The sequence below is a fragment of the Liolophura sinensis genome, chromosome 3 (assembly GCF_032854445.1).
Source record: "Liolophura sinensis isolate JHLJ2023 chromosome 3, CUHK_Ljap_v2, whole genome shotgun sequence".
NCBI classification, from domain to species: Eukaryota; Metazoa; Mollusca; class Polyplacophora; order Chitonida; family Chitonidae; genus Liolophura; species Liolophura sinensis.
The window spans coordinates 5,966,460-5,986,862 of record NC_088297.1 but is presented as its reverse complement, the minus strand read 5'-3'; the positions used below and the strand labels follow the sequence as shown (position 1 = coordinate 5,986,862).

Genomic DNA, 20,403 nt, shown 5'->3' with positions numbered 1-20,403 from the left:
CCCCGATAGCACAGTTGGTAGCGATACATTCGGGGTCATTCCTTGGTTGGGTCACACCTAAGATCTTAAAAGAGGAAGTTGTACCTTCCTGGCTTAACGTTAAGCAATAAGGGGATAGTGCAACGACTTCTTGACCCTTATCAGCATAGTGGCTCGAGCGGGGCGTCTTGCTTGTCTTCGGTAAGTCATCTTAGTGAAGCAGCACTAGATAAACTGAAAAATTAAGCACGACATTAAACCCCGAGCACTTACTCACTTTATGATTCCTCGTCATCATATGACTGACAAATTGTTAAGTATGACGCTAACACCAAGCCTTCATTCATTCTAGTGACTTGTAAAACATAAGTTTTATGATTTTTAATGTGAAAACATCTAATTCCTCCCCGTAAAAGTGCAATTTTACTCAACAGGAAATAAGAAAATGAACATTGTTAGTGGCAGAATTTTCCGCCATATTCCCAAACATTTCCATGTTGCCATGGACGTGCGACGCATAGTGTGTGAGAAGTTCAATCCTTCCATTGACGGGCATGGTGGAACTTTTATTCCTGTGAAATACAAAATTAACATTGGTTGTGGAATATGGCGAAACATTTCCACGTTTGCACCGAAATGGAATATGCTTGCTGAAATATCGCTTTGGATGTAATGAGAACTATCGCTAAATATTTTTCAAAAAGTACTCAGTGATCTCTGATTTCTGTGGTGCATTATTGGTCGAGTATATGTTAGTATTGTTTATGTCGTTTTGATCATGGGCTGTTCACATGCTGATGGTATTTACTCTTTTTCTACAAGAGCTATTCCAGTTCTGTTATTCATTTATTTATTTATTTATTTGCTTGGAGTTTTACCCCGTACTTAAGAATTTTTGACTTATACGACGGAGGCTAGCATTCTGGTGGGAGGAAACCGGGTAGAGCCTGGGGGAAACGTACGGCCATCCGCAGGTTGCTGTAAGTCCTTTCCATATAGGGTCGGAAAGCCAGCATGAGCTGTACTTGAACTTCGTGTTGGTATGAGGTTCTTGGGTTTCAGTCGTGTTATCCTTCAGTAATATTCACTCGACGCTTTCATGTAGTGATGTTTCCTGTCCATCAGACTGATCAATTTCACTGTCGTATATACATCAGTTGTCATGGATTCAGTGAGACCCTATTTTATGGAACTGTGTATTTTTCTCTTGTTCTCATTAATATTCAAGTTGAAAAAAACATACGGACACATTTCACGTTCTCTTTGTTTATGTTGGCTGGAGTGTCGGATGCCGAATGTAGCGCTAGCCAGCGGAACATCCCAGCTTGGGCGAGAAGTCCGTCGGGAGAAGCGGTGTGTTGCTCTGGGCTATCATACGGCTGATACCAACTTGTCGGCGGTTAGCTGTGATACTGCCCGGATGGCGCTCTGCATCTCGTTACCTGGAGATGAACCATCAAACCTCTGAGCAACCCACACTCCTTACCTCCCTCCCTTCCCCCGCTACACACACATCCCCCTCCTCCCCTCGGAGGCTTCCCTACGGGTTGTAAAGAGAGTACACGTGTTTCTGTGTAAGTCTTCAAGTCCACACGCTCTGGCAGTGTAAGCATCCCGCTAAGAAACCTTTCCCTGGCGGTAATATCTACAAAATAGCTTGTCTTTCCTTCTGATGAGGCTCTGATGGACCTTGTGGGACCGTGATAAGACGGCTCGCTTATCAACCATATGGAAGGGGAGGTTGGGGTAGGTGGAAACGGGGGGAGTTCTGTTGGGGGTGAGGAAGATAGAAGTTAGAGTACATGTATGCGAGAAATGGTCGTCTTCACCCTCACGATCTGTACCCTCCCCCACCTTCCTCCCTCGCCCCCCACCCCCCTACTTGTCCCCTTCCCTCACTATTCACACTTGTACTAATCATTATACCAGCCTGGCAGACACAATTGCACTTTACTTCACTAACGATTCTTTTGTAACGAAAACAGTTTATTTTATAGTTGCCGACCTGTGAAGAGTTACCTCATCAACAATGATAAACCAGTTGGGTATCTTGTGCCTATTCTGTCGCAAAACGACCTAATACGGAAGTATTATTCAAGAGTTTTCTTGAAATAGAGGGAAAAGCTGGAAGTAAAATTGCGTCCTCAAATGCTACGAGTAGAGTCCCACGTCAGTAGAAGGGGTGCTTCTCACTGCTAAAACGCACAAAAATCAATGGGTAACTCCAGTTTAGCTCAAAGACTTTCCAAACTGTCGAAACTCCATAAGTTGCTGGTTTGCTCGTGTAATGGTTGAGTCACGCGACTCAATTTGATGTTGGTTGAACATGACTTTATATTGATTAACAAAGGATTGTAGTAGCTGGCTCAATATTGTAATGGTTGACCTAGTTTTGTCTTAGCTGATCCAGCATTTTACTGGTTGACCTAGTTTTTATCTTAGCTGGTCCAGAATTGTACTGGTTGACCTAGTTCTGTTTGGGCGGACCCAGTATTGTATTGTTGACCAAGTGATGTTTAGTTTGATCCAGTAATTTATTGGTCGACTTGGTGTTGCCATAGTCGGACCAAGGTTGCCACTTCTGACCCAGTATTATGCTGGCTGGCCTAGTTTTATCTTAGCTGACCCAATATTATGCTGGTTGACCTAGTATTTTTTTTGAATGTCCCTCTATTTTACTGGTTGAATCAATGTTGTATTGGCGTAGCCAGTATTGTCTTGGATAACTGTATTATACTGGTGGACCTCTCATTCTCTTAGATGACACAGAATTTTACTGGTTGACGCAGTGTCGTCTTGCTTGATTAAATATTTTTTCCTTGATTCTGTATCATGTTGGTTGACCCAGTTCCACAATGGCTCTCTTACTCCTTCAATTCAACCCTTGTGTATCCTCTTCCACAATAGCTCTCCTGCTGACATCAACCAGTCCGCATACCTTTTGCTTCAAATCTCCCACTTCTTAATTTAACAGCTAAGGGGCTCGCTTGCTTCTTGTTAACTGAGGATGTAAGTCGTACAAGGCAGGGGTGTTGGGTGCAATGTAACGGAACCGTGTTAAACACCAGCTAGCGAATGACTCATACCAGATGTAAGCACGATAGCCTGCCTGACAAACAGGTGTTCCAGACTAAACCACCTATTCCCCCTCCCCATCAGTCATCTGACCCTCCCCTAATTCGTCAGCCGAGTTAAGGACCTACCGATGAAACAGCCTTCAAAGTAAAAAGCTCGTCTACATATGTCTAAAGTAATAATGCTCTGTCATAAACACGGTGTAAAAAATCCATATGTAGTCTTGAACAAGAAATCTTCGACATCTCATTGGCTTCATTTCGATCTGTGCATAGAACGGTCAACTGATCTTGTATAAGCCTGCTACGAAGTCTTACACGAAGTTTGCTGAGGCCACTGGCCTTCCATCTAATAAATATGATATACGCGTTGAGCGCGTTGTGTGGGTGACAACCTATACGTCATATTTAGGAAGGTTTGTACGTTTGTTGCCAAGGTCGTATGGTTTTACACTGGACTCGTTGGTTCCATCCCTATAAGGCTTTAGTCACTAGCCAGTCAAATCGAATCAATCATCTCCCCTGTGTACAACTAAAAGCTGATGGATCGCTTGGTGAAAAGAGAAGAATTCGTGTTTAGTTTCGAATTTGCGCGTGTTTAGATTGATGTATTTGAGGTCACGTGACAGCAACGTGTTGTTTTATGATTGAGTGTGCAGTATGTTGACATGAGGACGACTTGTATTTGTACGACCTTGACCTCAACATGCCGAAAGTATGTGCTATGGACTTTCCATGGAAATTAAAAGCAATATCTGTCCATGCGAGTTACACCAAGCCTTTGACTGTCTCTGTAGATATGGATTAAATACAACTTACAAGAGTACGGCACAGAGAGTAAACCACATCAACGACAACACTGTGATAGTTGGGCAAGGGTCTCGTGTAACCGGTGAAATACGGCCTCCTGTCGGTTAAAACACCAAGGAGCGTGATAGTTGCCAAATGTTCACACGTAACCCGTGAAATACGGCCTCCTGTCGGTTAAAACACCAAGGAGCGTGATAGTTGCCAAATGTTCACACGTAACCCGTGAAAGACGGACTCGTGTCAGTTTACCTCTGTTTTTGAATTTGCTTCTAACACCTCCTGTAAATTCTTAAAATGTAGCAACTTGTACACCCGCTATAGCACCATGGCTTAAGGGGAATTGCGGTGAAAGCAAATTTAGAGATGTTGAATGCAATTTGTTAGACGTCACTAGTCTAGCATTACTGAAAAGGCTGTGTTGTCATCACATTTGATGTAGTATAAAAGACTAACTCATAGAGAGTAAAACATTTAGATTTATACATTAAAACATGATCGTTTACATGCAAACGGACCAATCCCTGGTAACTACTAGTCCACGAGTCAATGTTTTGGATATGTTTTCGAGAAAAACCGGTCTACAAAAAATCTGTGTACATTATGCAGAATCCCTGTCACACTTTACATACACCTTGCATTTGGAATGAACAGATGGCTCGCCGCAACAATCTGATCACTGAAGATTACGAGCCATTTAGCTGTTCAAATAAGCCGCCCGTTGGCTCCGGTACACTCTTAATTGATTGTTTGTTTCTAATGCCTTTTTTTCGATAACAAAACAACAAATGTTACATGCGATAGATATCAATTCTGTATTATACATATTACGCTCAAAATATATTTTTTGTAAACTTGACTTGGAAAACAAAATGAATGAATAATAAAAAGGACAAAATATACTGCTGATCTTCAGATTATTGACTTGAATATTTGCAACGGCTGCTTCTTGCAGATAAAACAGTTTTTTTCCTAAAGGGATCGATAATTAGCACGTGTTTAATAATAGGCCATAAAAATATTCTTAAAGGAGGCACTCGAGAAACAAGCAATTAAGTTACGTATAAATGGCCTCAATGCCACGATTTGATGACGTGTGGTGATTTCATGGGTGATCGCAGATTAAATCAACAAACTATTCTGAAGCACTCCCTTAATTACTAGTCACATAAATAAATCAATAAATCATTAAATAAATAAATAACAATCATGGCTAATTTACAGCACATCATCAGTATTTCTGTCATATGATGGCAATGTCCATATTAAATTTCCCGCCTGCGATTAACTTAGAGTTCAATACAGTTAAAACCTTTTAGGAGAGATGTTGGTCGTGGATGGAATCTGCTAACCGAAAATGGTGAATCCCCGAACATAAAGGCGTGATAAGCCTACAATATTAATCGCGCCGCGACCTTTACATTAAAATTCCCAATCTTTTTTATTCGCCTTTTCTTCGCCGTCGTTTTTGTCCGCTGATGATTTTTATAATAAATAAAACTGTCCTGTCATTCTTTACTTGTCCAAATTGTTCAATATTTAAGACAAAGTGCCTCTCGTTCTGAAATACGTTCATGCATGCGACTGAATATAAAGCGTATAATGGAATGTCAGGAATGATTATTTATGTATGGCGTTGGCTGAGAATCTATCCAGTCTACATTTGGCTGCTCGACCCTGAATCCCACAGAGTTTACTTCTATTCTTGCTAGTAACTCCGAGCTTGAAGGGAAACTGGATTGCCTGGATGTCTTATTTCGACGCGGTTGAACGTGGGGATGGATAAAAATCGATGCGAGCCAGCCTTGGAAGAGCTCATTGTTCTAGGCGATGCCTGCCTGGTTGGTATAGGTATTCTGGGTCCATTGTAGATGTCTACTGTCTAACCTCTCACCCAATTGTCCCAGAAGTTCCCGGTGAAACTACAGAATGATGTAAGCAGGATATTACCTCACTGATCCCGATGAGTTTTGCACAATATCCCCGCCATGGCAATCGATGACCACACCTTCCCGAAATCAAGACTTTCCCCTTGACCAGTGATCAAAGTCGTAATCTGCACCAAACGTCCAAAATCGCTCATTCCTTGCATGTGGTGAAATCTGCGAATTTCGTTATCAGAGAGACATCTTCTTCAGCCACGCATTTAGATCTCGGTCCGTTCAACGGCAGACCGGTAGTCGGCCCAGGGGCTGATGATCGTTCAGCTACAGTTTGACATTTACACGTGGACAGTCCGACCGTGTGCCGTGCTAGAGAGATCCATTCATTAACTCATTTTATCTCCGTATTTCTTGGCTTTATTGAATAGCCAATGTCGAGCCCGATGCCTAAGGCCAGCCCCGTTTAAATTGTGAATATCAAAGGTTCAGACGCCGCATGCATCCAGCAGCCCTGGAACCGCTTTGATGTGGGAGACCAAACCAATTGCGTCATTGCGCAGATAATAGCTTCACACTGGCAGCCTTTTTGCACTGGAGACTTCACATTTTGTCGATTTTAAGTAGGACATGCGAATTAGCATTGAGCTGGTCACGACGACAAACCAATATCTGCTGCATACATGTTGTAGCGAGTTGGGATCCCTATTTCCGCGCAGTGTAGACTCGGGATCGAATTGAATGCATTAGTAGTAGGTCGCCATGTTCAAACCATTATGGCTTAGACCGCTGTTGTTCTCCAGCGCTAACATTTCCTGAAGAAAGTGAGACTTCTTTGTAAGCAAGGGACCTGAAGTTCAAGTTTGAGTCATGTTCTATATACACAGTACTTGACAAATCTCACAGCCTTGTACTTTCTGCATGGCTAGATTCTGATCTTTAAGTATTGCTTCATTACGGGAGTCAGTGAACATTAATAGTAATGGAGCTGAAAAAGGTCGTTTGGGTCACTGTACAGTCTATTTCACAAATTTCAGGCCGACACCTGAGTAAATAAAGTTGAATCTGATTCCAGATTTAAATCAGATTCCTGTCATTCTCACAAAACAACAGACATGCTGGCTTCCTCTCCGGCCTTACGTGGGAAGGTCTGTCAGCAATTTGCGGATGGTCGTGGGTGTCCGATTTTGCCACAGTGATACTGGCCTCCGTCGTATAAATGAAGTATTCTTGAGGGCGGCGTAGAACACCAATCAAGAAATAAATAAGTAAAGGCACTGAGTGCGGGTTCTGGATTATACTACTATACTATACTCATTGAGCGATTTTTTGATTATAGATCCAACAGTTCCTATACAGGTATAGGACAGGCGAGGTAAGGGCATTAAGCCCGTCGACGATCTCATCTAGTTCTGGACTAGTGACATAGGCCTGCACTCTGTAAACGCAACCTGTAGACTAGGGCGCGCTAAATGCAGCACTATCCAGTTCTGAATGCATGTCGTCTTTTCACCATTATTGGACTTGTTCTAAATGAATTTCTATTGATTTTTGTTTTTCTTGCTCTCCTTTCTGCCTGACAGGATGACAGCATGGACGGGCAGCAATAGACATGGCGTATCAAGTGTCGGCGTGCTGCGGCCTTCAGCCAGGTCTAGGCCGTGAGTAGCGACCAGTCAGGAGCGATCGTTTTATCTGCAGAACAAACTTCCCGTGCACCAAAGTCTTTCACATCTGCTAAGGTCGATTCCAGTCAGAAACCCGCTGACTAGCATGTTGTATTAACGCATTGGAGGTAGCCACAGCAAGCCCAAGAACCTTGTCTGCAGCCCCGGGAGATTACCTCTTAGAAAATTTCATTAGAGCAGACGACAAGTGCATTTCCTGTTTCTGACGGCAGTCGGGTAATCACCAGTGATGCCTGGTACATGACAACATACCACACAGCGGATGGTCAGTACTGAATACCCTTACTTTATTGCTGGTGGCGTCACACGTTCTAATACCATGTGCTATAGAGAGTGAGAGAGGGGAAGGAATTCTAAAGAAAGAAGAAAATAACAAAAGCAAAGATAAAAACGAGCCCGCAAGAAAATGATTGCACAATGCCTGTGCCACGGCAAGTGATTTGAGTTTCATTTGGCTGAGAGACAAGAGGCTCCGGCCAGGATTACCAAAACAAAGGTTAAGGGTGAAGGTCGTCGCGTCATAGAAACACGTCATGAATGACGCGGACAACCGAGTGATTCTGAATGTCGGCGGGATTCGACATGAAACCTACAAGGCGACTCTGAAGAAAATTCCAGCTACTCGTCTGTCGAGATTGACCGAGGCCTTGGCGAACTATGACCCTGTGCTTAACGAATACTTTTTTGACCGGCACCCCGGGGTATTCGCTCAAATCCTCAATTACTACCGCACAGGGAAACTCCACTACCCAACAGATGTGTGTGGACCTCTGTTCGAAGAGGAGCTTGAATTCTGGGGATTAGACTCCAACCAGGTGGAGCCATGTTGTTGGATGACATACACCCAGTTCCGAGATACACAAGAGGTGCTGCAGATTTTAGACCGCCTCGATCTGGACACGGACAAACCGGGCGAAGAGGACATAATGAAGAAATTCGGTCTGGAAGAGGAATACAAATCCGGCGAACTATCGTGCTGGCAAAGGGTGCGACCCAAAATATGGGCGTTATTCGACGAGCCTTATTCATCAACTGCAACAAAGGTAAGGGCAGTTCAATTTCTGTTTTCAGTTTCACTTTCGATTTTGGATACTTTTTGGTTTATGGAAGAGCGTGGTTATGGTGGTTGGAAAAAAGAATGCCATTGGCGTGGGCATGCGTTATTGTGGTATGTGCTGATATGCGTGATATAACTCCAGCACTAGGTTTATTGGGGTTTTTGTTTTGGTGGTGCGGACTGCCGGTTTGACTCGTAATGGGATTTTCAGACTCGCACCTTTCCTGCATATACAGGCAACCCCGGAATGTGAATTGAGTGAGTGCTTGGGGTTTATGATACTCAAATATTTCTTTCGGTTGTAGGTTGACTTGCAGTTTGCCGTGTATTTTTATGACATACAGCATGAAAACAGGTGATTAATGGAAGTAAGCTAGTTTGTGGATTATACATCATGCGATTGCAGAACACAAATAAAAATTTACATATATTTACATACAATTTACATATATAAAGATAAATTCATCGAAAGCGAAATTACGTTTTATTAATGTGATGTATAGACAATGTTTAAATTAAATGATATAAATTTGTATAATATCAAAATGAATGGTTATGGCTTAGCGCCATGTCGGTGTACATATGGAGGTTGCTTTTGAGATATTTTGACGGTCATATTGGAGGAATGTTTCTCTGTTATCATGTTAATGTTCCTCCAGTATGACCGGCAAACTGTAGTTGAACTACAAGGTTAAATGCAACAATCATTTAAAACGCACTTTTCATAATTATTCAAAGTAGACAGGGAAATTCTCAAAATTATTCAAAATATATAAGCGTAATGTATTAAATGACATTTAAAATCCCACGAAAACTGTGAAGAGGAAGTTACAAATATCTGTTGCCAATTTTATTACACTGAGTGTCGAAGCATTTTTAAGATAAAGATATACATCGTGTACGTACTTAAAGCTTTGAACGCATAGGCAATTTTAAATATTCCACAACATTTTAGGATTTTCTGATGTGTACTCACGGAGCAGTAAATGTGAAAATCGCTTTCAAGCCACTTTTGTTCGGGGGGTTTGGAAAACTATGGAATCCTACTGGAAACTAACAATGTCTTATTTTTTTGTTAGATATGTTTTCAAAAATGTTGACACAGTTGTTAAAATATGGAAAATGTGCACATGTATATTGTTTCATTGGTCGTCTTAGTTTTGCATTTTTCAACTTTTCGCGCCAAACTCTTAACCTATGCACATGCAAGAAATATAATGAAAAATGGCTGGGAAAAGTTTGGTCTCATCTTTACCACTCAAAAGCGTTACAAAGCCATAAAGAAAAAAGCTTTCAAAATGTAACTGAGAATTAAAAGTGTGGTTTGCAATTTTTTAACATTTACGGTATTCTTGCAAATCGTAGTACTTTATTCGGTTTCTTGCAAAGAGGAAGAAAGATGAGATATGTACCAGGAACCTTTTTAATATATTTATCTGAGTATGAATTGTATAACGAAAGGTTATGTAACTGTGCTCAATTTTTTAAGGCATTTTATCATAGTGCAAGATACAACACTAAAAATTTTTTTCATAAGCGGCATAAAACGCGGCGACATGGTTAACAATCACAGACAATATCTAATTCTTTTTTTCCCTTACGGCCACTTTGCTGTTAACACTACATTGCGCTTTGCCTAACAACGTCATTCAGTGTGAACGATATATTATAGGTCGCTGCTATGACGTCAGCTGGGTGATTTTTCCCTAGCAGTGACGTCAGTAGCCATGGGTTCGTGACCTAATTTTCTGTAGCTCTGAGACAAATAGGGTGATCATGAGAGTTTAGGCTTGAGACTCTTTCTGGTGAAAAAGAATAAATATTACCAAATGATTCAATAATGTCAAACATATGCCGAAAGCTCAATTGTCCATATTGCCGTTGAAGATATTTATCGATTCAAGCTGGGGACACAAGATTTGCTGGACATTTTTGGACTCTAATTCTGCAGTTGTGCGATGGAAGGCTAGTCCATCTGGATGTGCATCCAGGACTATTACAGTGAAGAAGATGACGGCGCATGCATATTTGAAACAGGTTGAAGGGGCTGAAGGTGGTATGGTGCGCACAAAAGAGCGCACAATCCCGCCTTGAAAAGCGTCAGTTGCACTGCAGACCGGAAGTTGATTGATTGGTAGCCGACGTTGTCTTTCGATCACCTTTCAATGGTGTCAGCAAAATCCGGACGATAATTTCTTACTAGTTTCGGCATGGATAAATTTGCCGGATTTCTGCGAGGTCATTATTCATCTCAGCTATGTCCGCCTTTTCAGAACTACCTGGCCTGGGCGACAGGTAGACAAAGCGAATGATGCTGTAATAGTAAGGGGAGCAAAAGAGCCAAGGCATGGGAATTCTTACCCAGAGCATGCGCAGTAACGAATAAATAAGCGTCCTAGTGAGCAAACCTCACAATACAACTCAGTGTATAATAGACCAGTGATGCGCGCCGACTGTGCCAAAGATGGAACCAGTATAATGATACATGCCGACTGTGCCAAAGATGGAACCAGTATAATGATACATGCCGACAGCGCCGAAGAAAGAACCAGTATAATGATACATGCCGACAGCGCCGAAGAAGGAACCAGTATAATGATACACGCCGACTGTGCCAAAGAAGGAACCAGTATAATGATACATGCCGACTGTGCCAAAGATGGAACCAGTATAATGATACATGCCGACAGCGCCGAAGAAAGAACCAGTATAATGATACATGCCGACAGCGCCGAAGAAGGAACCAGTATAATGATACACGCCGACTGTGCCAAAGAAGGAACCAGTATAATGATACACGCCGACTGTGCCAAAGATGGAACCAGTATAATGATACACGCCGACTGTGCCAAAGATGGAACCAGTATAATGATACATGCCGACAGCGCCGAAGAAAGAACCAGATAGAATGCATCAGATGTGCAAAAAAATAAATTTGCGTCTCATGTTTGGTGCTGGACCAATGGTTCCTGACACTTGTCTTCCAAGCATTGTGTTTTCAGGCTGTTTGGTTTCATCTCTCGTGAGCCCAAGCAGTGTGCTTCTAAGCTGTTTGGTTTCATCTTTTACCACTCCAAGCAGTGTGGTTCCAAGCTGTTTGGTATGAGCCCCCGCGATTTCAAGCAGTGTGGTTCCAAGCTGTTTGGTATGAGCCCCCGCGATTTCAAGCAGTGTGGTTCCAAGCTGTTTGGTTTGAGCATTCGCGATCCCAAGCAGTATGCTGCCAGGCTCTTTGGTTTCATCCCTAACGATCCCAAGCAGTGTGCTTTCATGGTTGCATGGTTTCAAACCATGCGATTTCAAGATGTTTGGTTGCATTCGTTTCGGTTCTAAACAGTATGGTTCCAATCATTTTATGGTTCCAATTTGCATTTGTTTTAAGTAGGTTCATCCATACATGTTTGGATCCCTGTTTCCGATTTGTAAAGCAGTAAATTTAACATTAAAAACAGTTGTAATTTCACAATACACGTTCGCTAACAACATTGTTGTCTTACTGACGTGTACCTTTGAAGTCTTTACCTTTTGATCTTCAGTTCTGTCTCTCTGATGAACACACTCTGTCTGTCTGATGTACAGTCTCTGTCTGATGCACAGTCTCTTTCTGATGCACAGTCTCTGTCTGTCTGATGCATAGTCTCTGTCTGTCTGATGCACAGTCTCTGTCTGAATGTACAGTCTCTCTGTCTGAAGTACAGTCTCTGTCTCACTGATGTACAGTCCCTGTCTCTCTGATGTACAGTCTCTGTCTGTCTGATGTACAGTCTCAATCTGTCTGCTGTACAGTCTTTCTGTCTGATGTACAGTCTCTGTTTGTCTGATGTACAGTCTCTGTCTGTCTGATATACATCTCTGTCTCTCTGATGTACAGTCTGTCTGTCTGATGTACAGTCTCAATCTGTCTGCTGTACAGTCTTTCTGTCTGATGCACAGTCTCTGTCTGTCTGATGTACAGTCTCTGTCTGTCTGATGTACAGTCTCTGTCTGCCTGATGCAAAGTCTCTGTCTGTCTGCTGTACAGTCTTTCTGTCTGATGCACAGTCTCTGTCTGTCTGATGTACAGTCTTTGTCTGATGTACAGTCTCTGTCTGCCTGATGCAAAGTCTCTGTCTGTCTGATGTACATTCTCTGTCTGATGCACAGTCTCTGTCTGATGTACAGTCTCTGTCTGTCTGATGTACAGTCTCTGTTTGATGCACAGTCTCTATCTGATGTACATGTCTGTCTGTCTAATGCACAGTCTCTGCTTGATGTACAATCTCTGTCTGTCTTATGTACAGTCTCTGGTTGTCTGATATACAGCCTATGTCTGTCTGATGTACAGTCTGTCTGTCTGATGTAAGTCTCGCTCTGTCTGATGTACATTTTCTGTCTGGCTGATGTACTGTCCCAATCTGTCTGATGTACAGTCTCTGTCTGTCTGATGAACATGCTCTCTCTGTCTGATGTACAGTCTCTGTTTGTCTGATGTACAGTCCCTGTCTCTCTGATGCACAGTCTGTCTGTCTGATGTACAGTCTCAGTCTGTCATTTGTACAATCTGTCTGATTTACAGTGTGTGTGTCTGATGTACAGTCTCTGTCTCTCTGATGAACATACTCTCTCTGTCTGATGTACAGTCTCGTCTGTGTGATGTACAGTCTCTGTCTGTCTCATGTACAGTCTCTGTTTCATTCTGATGTACGATCAGTGTGTGATGTACATTCTGTCTTACGTACTGCCTCTCTTATGTACTGTCTCTCTTTGATGTACAGTCCCTGTCTGTCTGATGTACAATCTCTGTCTGTGCGATGTACAATTATTTGTCCATGATTTTGCGTGGGAATATTTTCTGCTCTAAAAAAAAAATCCATTGGCGTTTCATTGTACATTTTACCAAGGACAATTAAATTATGTTCTATCCTTGGAAAGTGTCAATCCGATAATTAATTAAATAGCAAATTATTTACCTGATTAATTCACCCGAAATGTCATCTAGCTTTGACAGCCAAATTCCGAAAAGGTTTTCACACACAGCCGTAAATCTCTCCCTAACCCTGCGCACCCCTACGTCAGAAATGGAATGGCTGTGTTTGAATAATTAATTAAAAGCCAGTCGATAAGATGCAAAAATATAGGGTAAACAGTTGGCACTTGGTTTATTTATGAGTACATTTAGACTAGCTGGCATCTGTACACTGTCCAGTATTGACGCCATGCAACATCGCGATGAATCCATATGCAGACTGCGAAGGGACATGGATTCTCGGATGTCTCTTGCGCATGTCAGGTGCTGTGATTATGTTCAGCTGTGATAGGATTAAACATGTCGGGAATATCGACGCTTTACTGAAGAGCGTACAAAGGTAGCATAGATTTTCAAAACCCCAAACACAGCTTTGTCGATATTTGTTTTTTTTTTCCCCAAGGCTGTACCCTCGTGAAAGGTTAGACAGAAAAACAAAGAGAAATTTTAAAATTTGCGCTTTATTGTACACAGGTCCTTTTGACCCCCCCCCCCCTCCCATGCCAAAAAAAACCCAAAAGAAAGAAGAAGTAGGCTTAATGTTCAAGGGTAAATACTGACGTTTAAGAATGTTTTCTGGTTTAGGTCGTACTTTGTTCAAATTTGGAACAAAAAAGCCAGACATTTAGGCTTGATTAAAAGTAGTTGATTTCCTTTAATGCTTATGATCCACCAGATTTCAAACATGGACCAAGTTGAAATTTCCGAATATCTGACGAAACACGCGAAAAGGTTTTAATGCAAGGTCGGTTACGGTGGTAATTATGTAGAATTTTGAAAAAGAGAATCAGAAATTCGAAGCACAATATTTTGCGGGGATTTTATACTGCGTGGAGATTTTGTAGTGCACGGCAATTTTTTTTACTGCGCGGAGATTTTGTACTGAACTTCGACTTTGTATGGCGTTCCAATTTTTTTACCTCTGTGACTTTTTTACTGGGCTCCGATTTTGTACTCCATGCTGGTTTTGTACTGAATCGATGCAGTTTTTGTGCGCACAGTTTTACTGATATGAGGTATTTTTTAGAAAATGTACTTCTGCTTCTGTTTTAATATTATTGTTTTCTAGAAGCTGATAGAGGATGTGCTCGTTAGGGGTTAGCATTAATTCAGTTAAGAAGGAGGCTCAATTTAGCAAACCAATAACTGATGCAAATTGTTAAGCTATAATATCATTACAAATGGATTTTTTTAATTGAGTTTTTACACTGAAGTGAAGAATTTGTGTTAAATACGACGGGTATATCTAGCTCATATGCACGGTATACTGACTCAGCTGCACGTTGCACTGGGTCAGCTGCATAGCTTTCTGCCTCAGCAGCACGGTGCACTGGATCAGCTACACCGTGCACTGGCTAAACTACATGATGTGCTCACTCAGCTTCTTGCTCAGCTGCACCGTGCACTAGTTTAGCTACACTGTCTCAGGTACACGGTGTTCTGGCTAAGCTCCACGTGTTCTGGCTCAGATGCAAGGTGTACTGGCTCAGCCGCAAGGTGCACTGGCTCAACTGCATAGTGTGCTGCCTTAGTCACACAGTGTACTGACTCAGCAGGACGGTGTACTGGCTCAACTGTAAAGTGTACTGGCTCAGCTGCACGGTGCATTAACTCAGCTCTATGGTGCAATGGCTCAGTATTAATGTCTTTCAACCCAGCTACAGTGCACAGTGGCTCAGCGTCTCCGCGGCACTATATACTGGCTCAGTACCACCGCAGCGTAATACTGGTTCTGTCACATTACACTGTGTAGTCAATATTGTATTGTAGTGACAAAGTAGTATGCATACTGGATCAGTTCCACTGTGTGCTGAGTCATTAGTACTGTGTATGGACTCCTTAGTATTGCCTACTGACTCAGCCAGGCTGGGCTTTAGTATATCCATTGTGATAGACTCCACACGGTGGAATTAAACGCCCGGATGTTGTGTGGCATGATCTTTCACGATCGCCACCTTTAAAGCCGAATATTAAGTTAGCAGCAGCTACTCGGTTAAAAAGACGTCTGCCAAGATAAATTAGGTCAGAGACCTGTAAGAGCAAGTGGTTTCGCGGAACTGTCGATAATGTGATATTTTCTCACGTAATCCAAATGTTACTAAGTGGGTCAGTGGGACGCTGACCTAGATTTCTTCACCCTCGGTCTTGGTTTGTGTTGCTAGAAAGATTCCACGCTGTAAAATCCACTTTTTAAAGAGGGATGGACTTTCTGCCAAAATTACAGCACCCAATATAGTCAACACAGCATGTGGAACCAAGCCAGTATATTTGCATATTGCAACAAAGCTACTCATTCATTAGATGTCACGACAAGTTCAGAACTGTTTTCTGAGTAGGAAAACAGCCAACTGCATTTCTTAAACTAATTTAACTGTCACTACGTTCTGCACCTACACAATTTGTCATGAGTTTAATGTGCTTTCCGTTGAATGAAAATAAATAAAACCTATAAAATCTCAAGTCCAATGCGGAAACATACGTAGTCCTACATTCTTGTAAATAAATTTCCAAATAGGCGTTTGTGCGTTTTTCCCGGTCTGTTTGCGATTTAAAATTGTCTGGATCCAATGTAGATTGTCTTTAACTAATTATCTATTCAATTTTTTTTACTGACATTGCCTGTAAGGTTTCGTGTGTACCGTGACGTGACACAACTAGATTGGCTGATGCAGTTCTCTTTCATTGTGATGTGGCACGGCCCGATTGGCTACAACAACCCCTCCCTTTATGTATATTCTGGCGAGGGGCTATGGACTGTCGCATTGTACGTTGTGTATAATGGTTATATGTTTGGGTACATTTATTTACGCATGCGTGCTGGTCCATTTCCCACCCTGTGCTTTGCAATCCCACCTAACCACGAAATAATTTTTTTCTTACTTACAATTATTACTATAGTTGCATTGCTTGAATCTTTGGCATATGGAGGTAAGAAAGACGCTGTTTCCGGCGACTGCACGTGCTCGGTTGCAGGGAGCAGAATTGGCCACTGTATGGGTTATTTGCATTCTTTATCAACAAACATGGAGTAAACAGACAAGTTTGAAGCATCTACAAATTGAAGCCAGCGTCACAAGATAGAGCATTGAACACCCTATCTGAATATCGCTTTTCTCATTTTCGTAAAGATTTCGTTAAATGCAAGTCAAAATTGGTCTCAGTCGACCAGTTGGATTTTGATGTCACGCCGACTTTGTATATCGGTTATTTACAACATTTATTAATCATGGAAAAATGATCAACTGTGACATTAAGTAACACTTTTGAGTCATTTTCGAAAAAAAAACATTTTTCTTTGCATCAGACCACCTTAATCCAAACTTTCCCCCGTAAAATCCATAAACTGAGTGCTCATTTAAGAATTTTTTGTGCTAAAATGAGTAAGATGTTTTCATGTTAACCACTAAGTGTTCTTGTCGTGGTGCTTTACGTTAGTGTTCAGTTATTATTATCTTAATAGCAATAATCCGGGTAAAATTTCACTCCTCAAAAACTGTTAAAGAGCAGATAACCCATGCTTGGCAAAACGCTTTGGCTGATTTGAAAAAAGGCGCTTGGCTTGGCGTATGCGTCAACAGGGAACTGGCGACTGAAATGCAGTTTTTTTTCTTTCCTCGGGTATCTATATTTAAGCTATGTTTAATTTCTTTTCAGTCAGCACTGAGCGGTCTTCGACACAATGTGAGTTGAAAATGTGTTCTTCACTGTTTAGTAGAGTTGTGTATATATAGTTCTACTCTCCACTCAGCAGAGTCAACCCATCTGTAGCAGCCGGAAATTACCTACCTCTCAGTCACGTGAACAAACTTGCTCCGAAGGGAGACAACTCTGCTCCGAAGGGAGACAACTCTTTCGTCTGCACCAGAATTAACTGATTTCCAAGTTCTCACTTAGCACTACATCAAACTGACCATAGCCGTGAAGATCATTTAGTATTAACAGCTACGTCACAGTCTTTCGGTTAATTCCGGAAATAGTAGTTTGTGACAAGATGACAACGTAGTTTTCCTTTCAACACAAAACATAAAGAATATACCAAACTAAAGAAAATTTGTTCAGACGACACAATATTCATATTTAACCAATGAATTAATCCACAACTCAAAGGACAAATTCTCGATTGGTCGACTACACTTAGGGTTCGTTTTACGTCTGTGTTGCCTGGCATCAATTTCCCGGAAGTTTAAGCACTGGTAACTGTTAAAAATCTGCTGTCAAATTGAGTAGTCAAAAAGAAACACCTTGAATTAGATCCAAACTTCCAATTTGCAAACAAACAAGAGCTTGCAGGTCGCGTTTGTTGAGGCGCTGGTAAAGAACACATATTTACAGGAAGCAAATCCTTAGCTCTAGACTATTTAGACTCTTTCATCTTTCTCTTTTCTATTTGGATGAGCATGCGCATGTGGTCCACCTTTTGACATGGAAACCTGGCTTGCTTTAGCAAATAGCTGTTTAGAGCCTTGCTTTAGTAGATGTTTAACATGTCAGTTAACATGTGTGGCTTTTTTTGTATAATTTAACTGTTCCATTCTTTATCATTTTATTCCATTTGAATGGAGGGTTTTCTCACTGCGCTTTCTGGTCAAAGCTTTGCACACATTCATGCGTGATGTTTTGTCGTTTAATCTAGTTCCGTTGTGTGGTGCTAAACAACGTTTGCGTGTCTGAATACTGTGTCATACACACAAAATGTTTGTGTTTCAGACGCAAAACGTTGTTCGTCAGACGCCAAATGTTGAGCTTCAGGCAACAATGTTTGAGCTTCTGGCACCAAATCTTGTGTTTCAGATACCATATTTTGAGTTTCAGATCCCAAATGTTGAGTTCTTGACAGCTGTGTTTGTGTTTTATGCAAGTGTTTTGCGTTTCAGACATCTGTGTTTCCGACAGTATTCTTTTATTTCTAAAAACCTGCGTTTGAGTTTTGAACAACAGTGTTTACGCAACAGTTTCATTGATATTTTGAAACATTCCAAATATCAGATTTAAAGGTGGTTAGTATCTAAAAATCACTCTTAATTCTTGGCTGTCATGTCTATAAAAAAAACAATCTTATGCCGTTATCGCTTTCGATGTTCAAACAAAATTTACTCAGGCAAGAAAAGTTAATTTTCTACCAAAGTCAGTTTTTTATCATGATGGCTTATGAATCAAGTTTTCCCAGGCCTATTCAGCAGACAAGTTTTTAGACACTTAAAGAAAATCCTCGTTTCCACACTATGGTTACCTAGAGGATAGCCTGGTATTGAGTGACGGAGGGCTCAGGCATTTATTGCTCAGTGGGTAACGTAGTGCTTAGGCATTTATTTTTCAGTGGATGATGTAGTGTTCAGGCATTTATTGTTCAGTGGATAATGCAGTGTTCTGGCATTTTTGTACAGTGGATAAGGTAGTGTTCAGGCATTTATTGTGCAGTGGGTAACGTAGTGTTAAGGCATTCATTGTTTAGTAGGTAACGTAGTGTCAAGGTATTTATTGTTCAGTGGATAACGTAGTGTTTAGGCATTTATTGTTCAGTTGGTGACGTAGTGTTCAGGCATTTATTGTTCAGTGGATAACGTAGTGTTCAGGAATTTATTGTTCAATGGATGACGTAGTGTTAAGGCATTTATTGTTCAGTGGATAACGTAGTTTTCAGGAATTTATTGTTCATGGATGACGTAGTGTTCAGGCATTTATTGTTCAGTGGATAACGTAGTGTTCATGAATTTATTGTTCAATGGATGACGTAGTGTTAAGGCATTTATTGTTCAGTGGATAACGTAGTGTTCAGGAATTTATTGTTCATGGATGACGTAGTGTTAAGGCATTTATTGTTGAATGGGTAACATAGTGTTCTGCATTTATTGTTTAGTAGGTAACGTAGTGTTCAGGCATTTTTTGTTTAGTGAGTAATGCAGCATTAATTGTTCAGTGGGTAACGTAGTGTTCAGACATTTATTGTTCAGTAGGTAACGTAGTGTTAGGGCATTTATTGTTCAGTAGGTAACGTAGTGTTCAGGCATTTATTGTTCAGTAGGTAACGTAGTGTTCAGGCATTTATTGTTCAGTAGGTAACGTAGTATTTAGGCATTTATTGTTCAGTAGGTAACGTAGTGTTCAGGCATTTATTGTTCAGTAGGTAACGTAGTGTTCAGGCATTTATTGTTCAGTGGGTAACGTAGTGTTAGGGCATTTATTGTTCAGTGGGTAACGTAGTGTTAGGGCATTTATTGTTCAGTGGGTAACGTAGTGTTCAGGCATTTATTGTTCAGTGGGTAACGTAGTGTTCAGGCATTTATTGTTCAGTGGGTAACGTAGTGCTAGGGCATTTATTGTTCAGTGGGTAACGTAGTGTTCAGGCATTTATTGTTCAGTGGGTAACGTAGTGTTCAGGCATTTATTGTTTAGTAGGTAACGTAGTTTTCAGGAATTTATTGTTCAATGGATAACGTAGTGTTCGGCATTTATTGTTCAGTGGGTAACGTAGTGTTCAGGCATTTATTGTTTAGTAGGTAACGTAGTTTTCAGGAATTTATTGTTCAGTGAGTAATGCAGTGTTCGGCATTTATTGTTCAGTGAATGACGAAGTGTTCGGCATTTATTGTTCAGTGGGTAATGCAGTGTTCAGACAATTATTGTTCAGTGGATGGCGTAGTGTTCAGACATTCATTGTGCAGTGGATGACGTAGTGTTCAGACATTCATTGTGCAGTGGATGACGTAGTGTCCAGGCATTTATTGTTCAGTGGAAGACGTAGTGTTCAGGCATTTATTGTTCAGTGGATAACGTAGTGTTCAGGCAATTATTGGTCACTGAATAACGAAGGGTTCGGGCATTTATTGTTCAATGGATAACGTAATGTTCAGACATTCATTGTTCAATGGATAACGTAATGTTAAGGCATTTATTGTTCAGTGGATAGCGCAGT

At 41.2% G+C, this 20,403-nt stretch overlaps 1 protein-coding gene across 8 annotated transcripts in view; it reads left to right on the top strand.

Moving 5' to 3' along the window:
- The window catches only part of LOC135463585 (potassium voltage-gated channel protein Shaw-like), an 84,435-nt gene that overhangs the window by 31,564 nt on the left and 32,468 nt on the right, over window positions 1-20,403 (top strand). For 7 of the 8 annotated variants that reach the window (XM_064740899.1, XM_064740896.1, XM_064740898.1 and 4 more), the window contains exons 2-3: window positions 7,324-8,471; window positions 17,145-17,171. In XM_064740899.1, the coding sequence (XP_064596969.1) occupies window positions 7,962-8,471; window positions 17,145-17,171 (537 nt within the window). In that variant the 5' untranslated portion in view covers window positions 7,324-7,961. The remainder of the gene's footprint in view (window positions 1-7,323; window positions 8,472-17,144; window positions 17,172-20,403) is intronic. The other variant, XM_064740894.1, reaches the window with a different exon arrangement.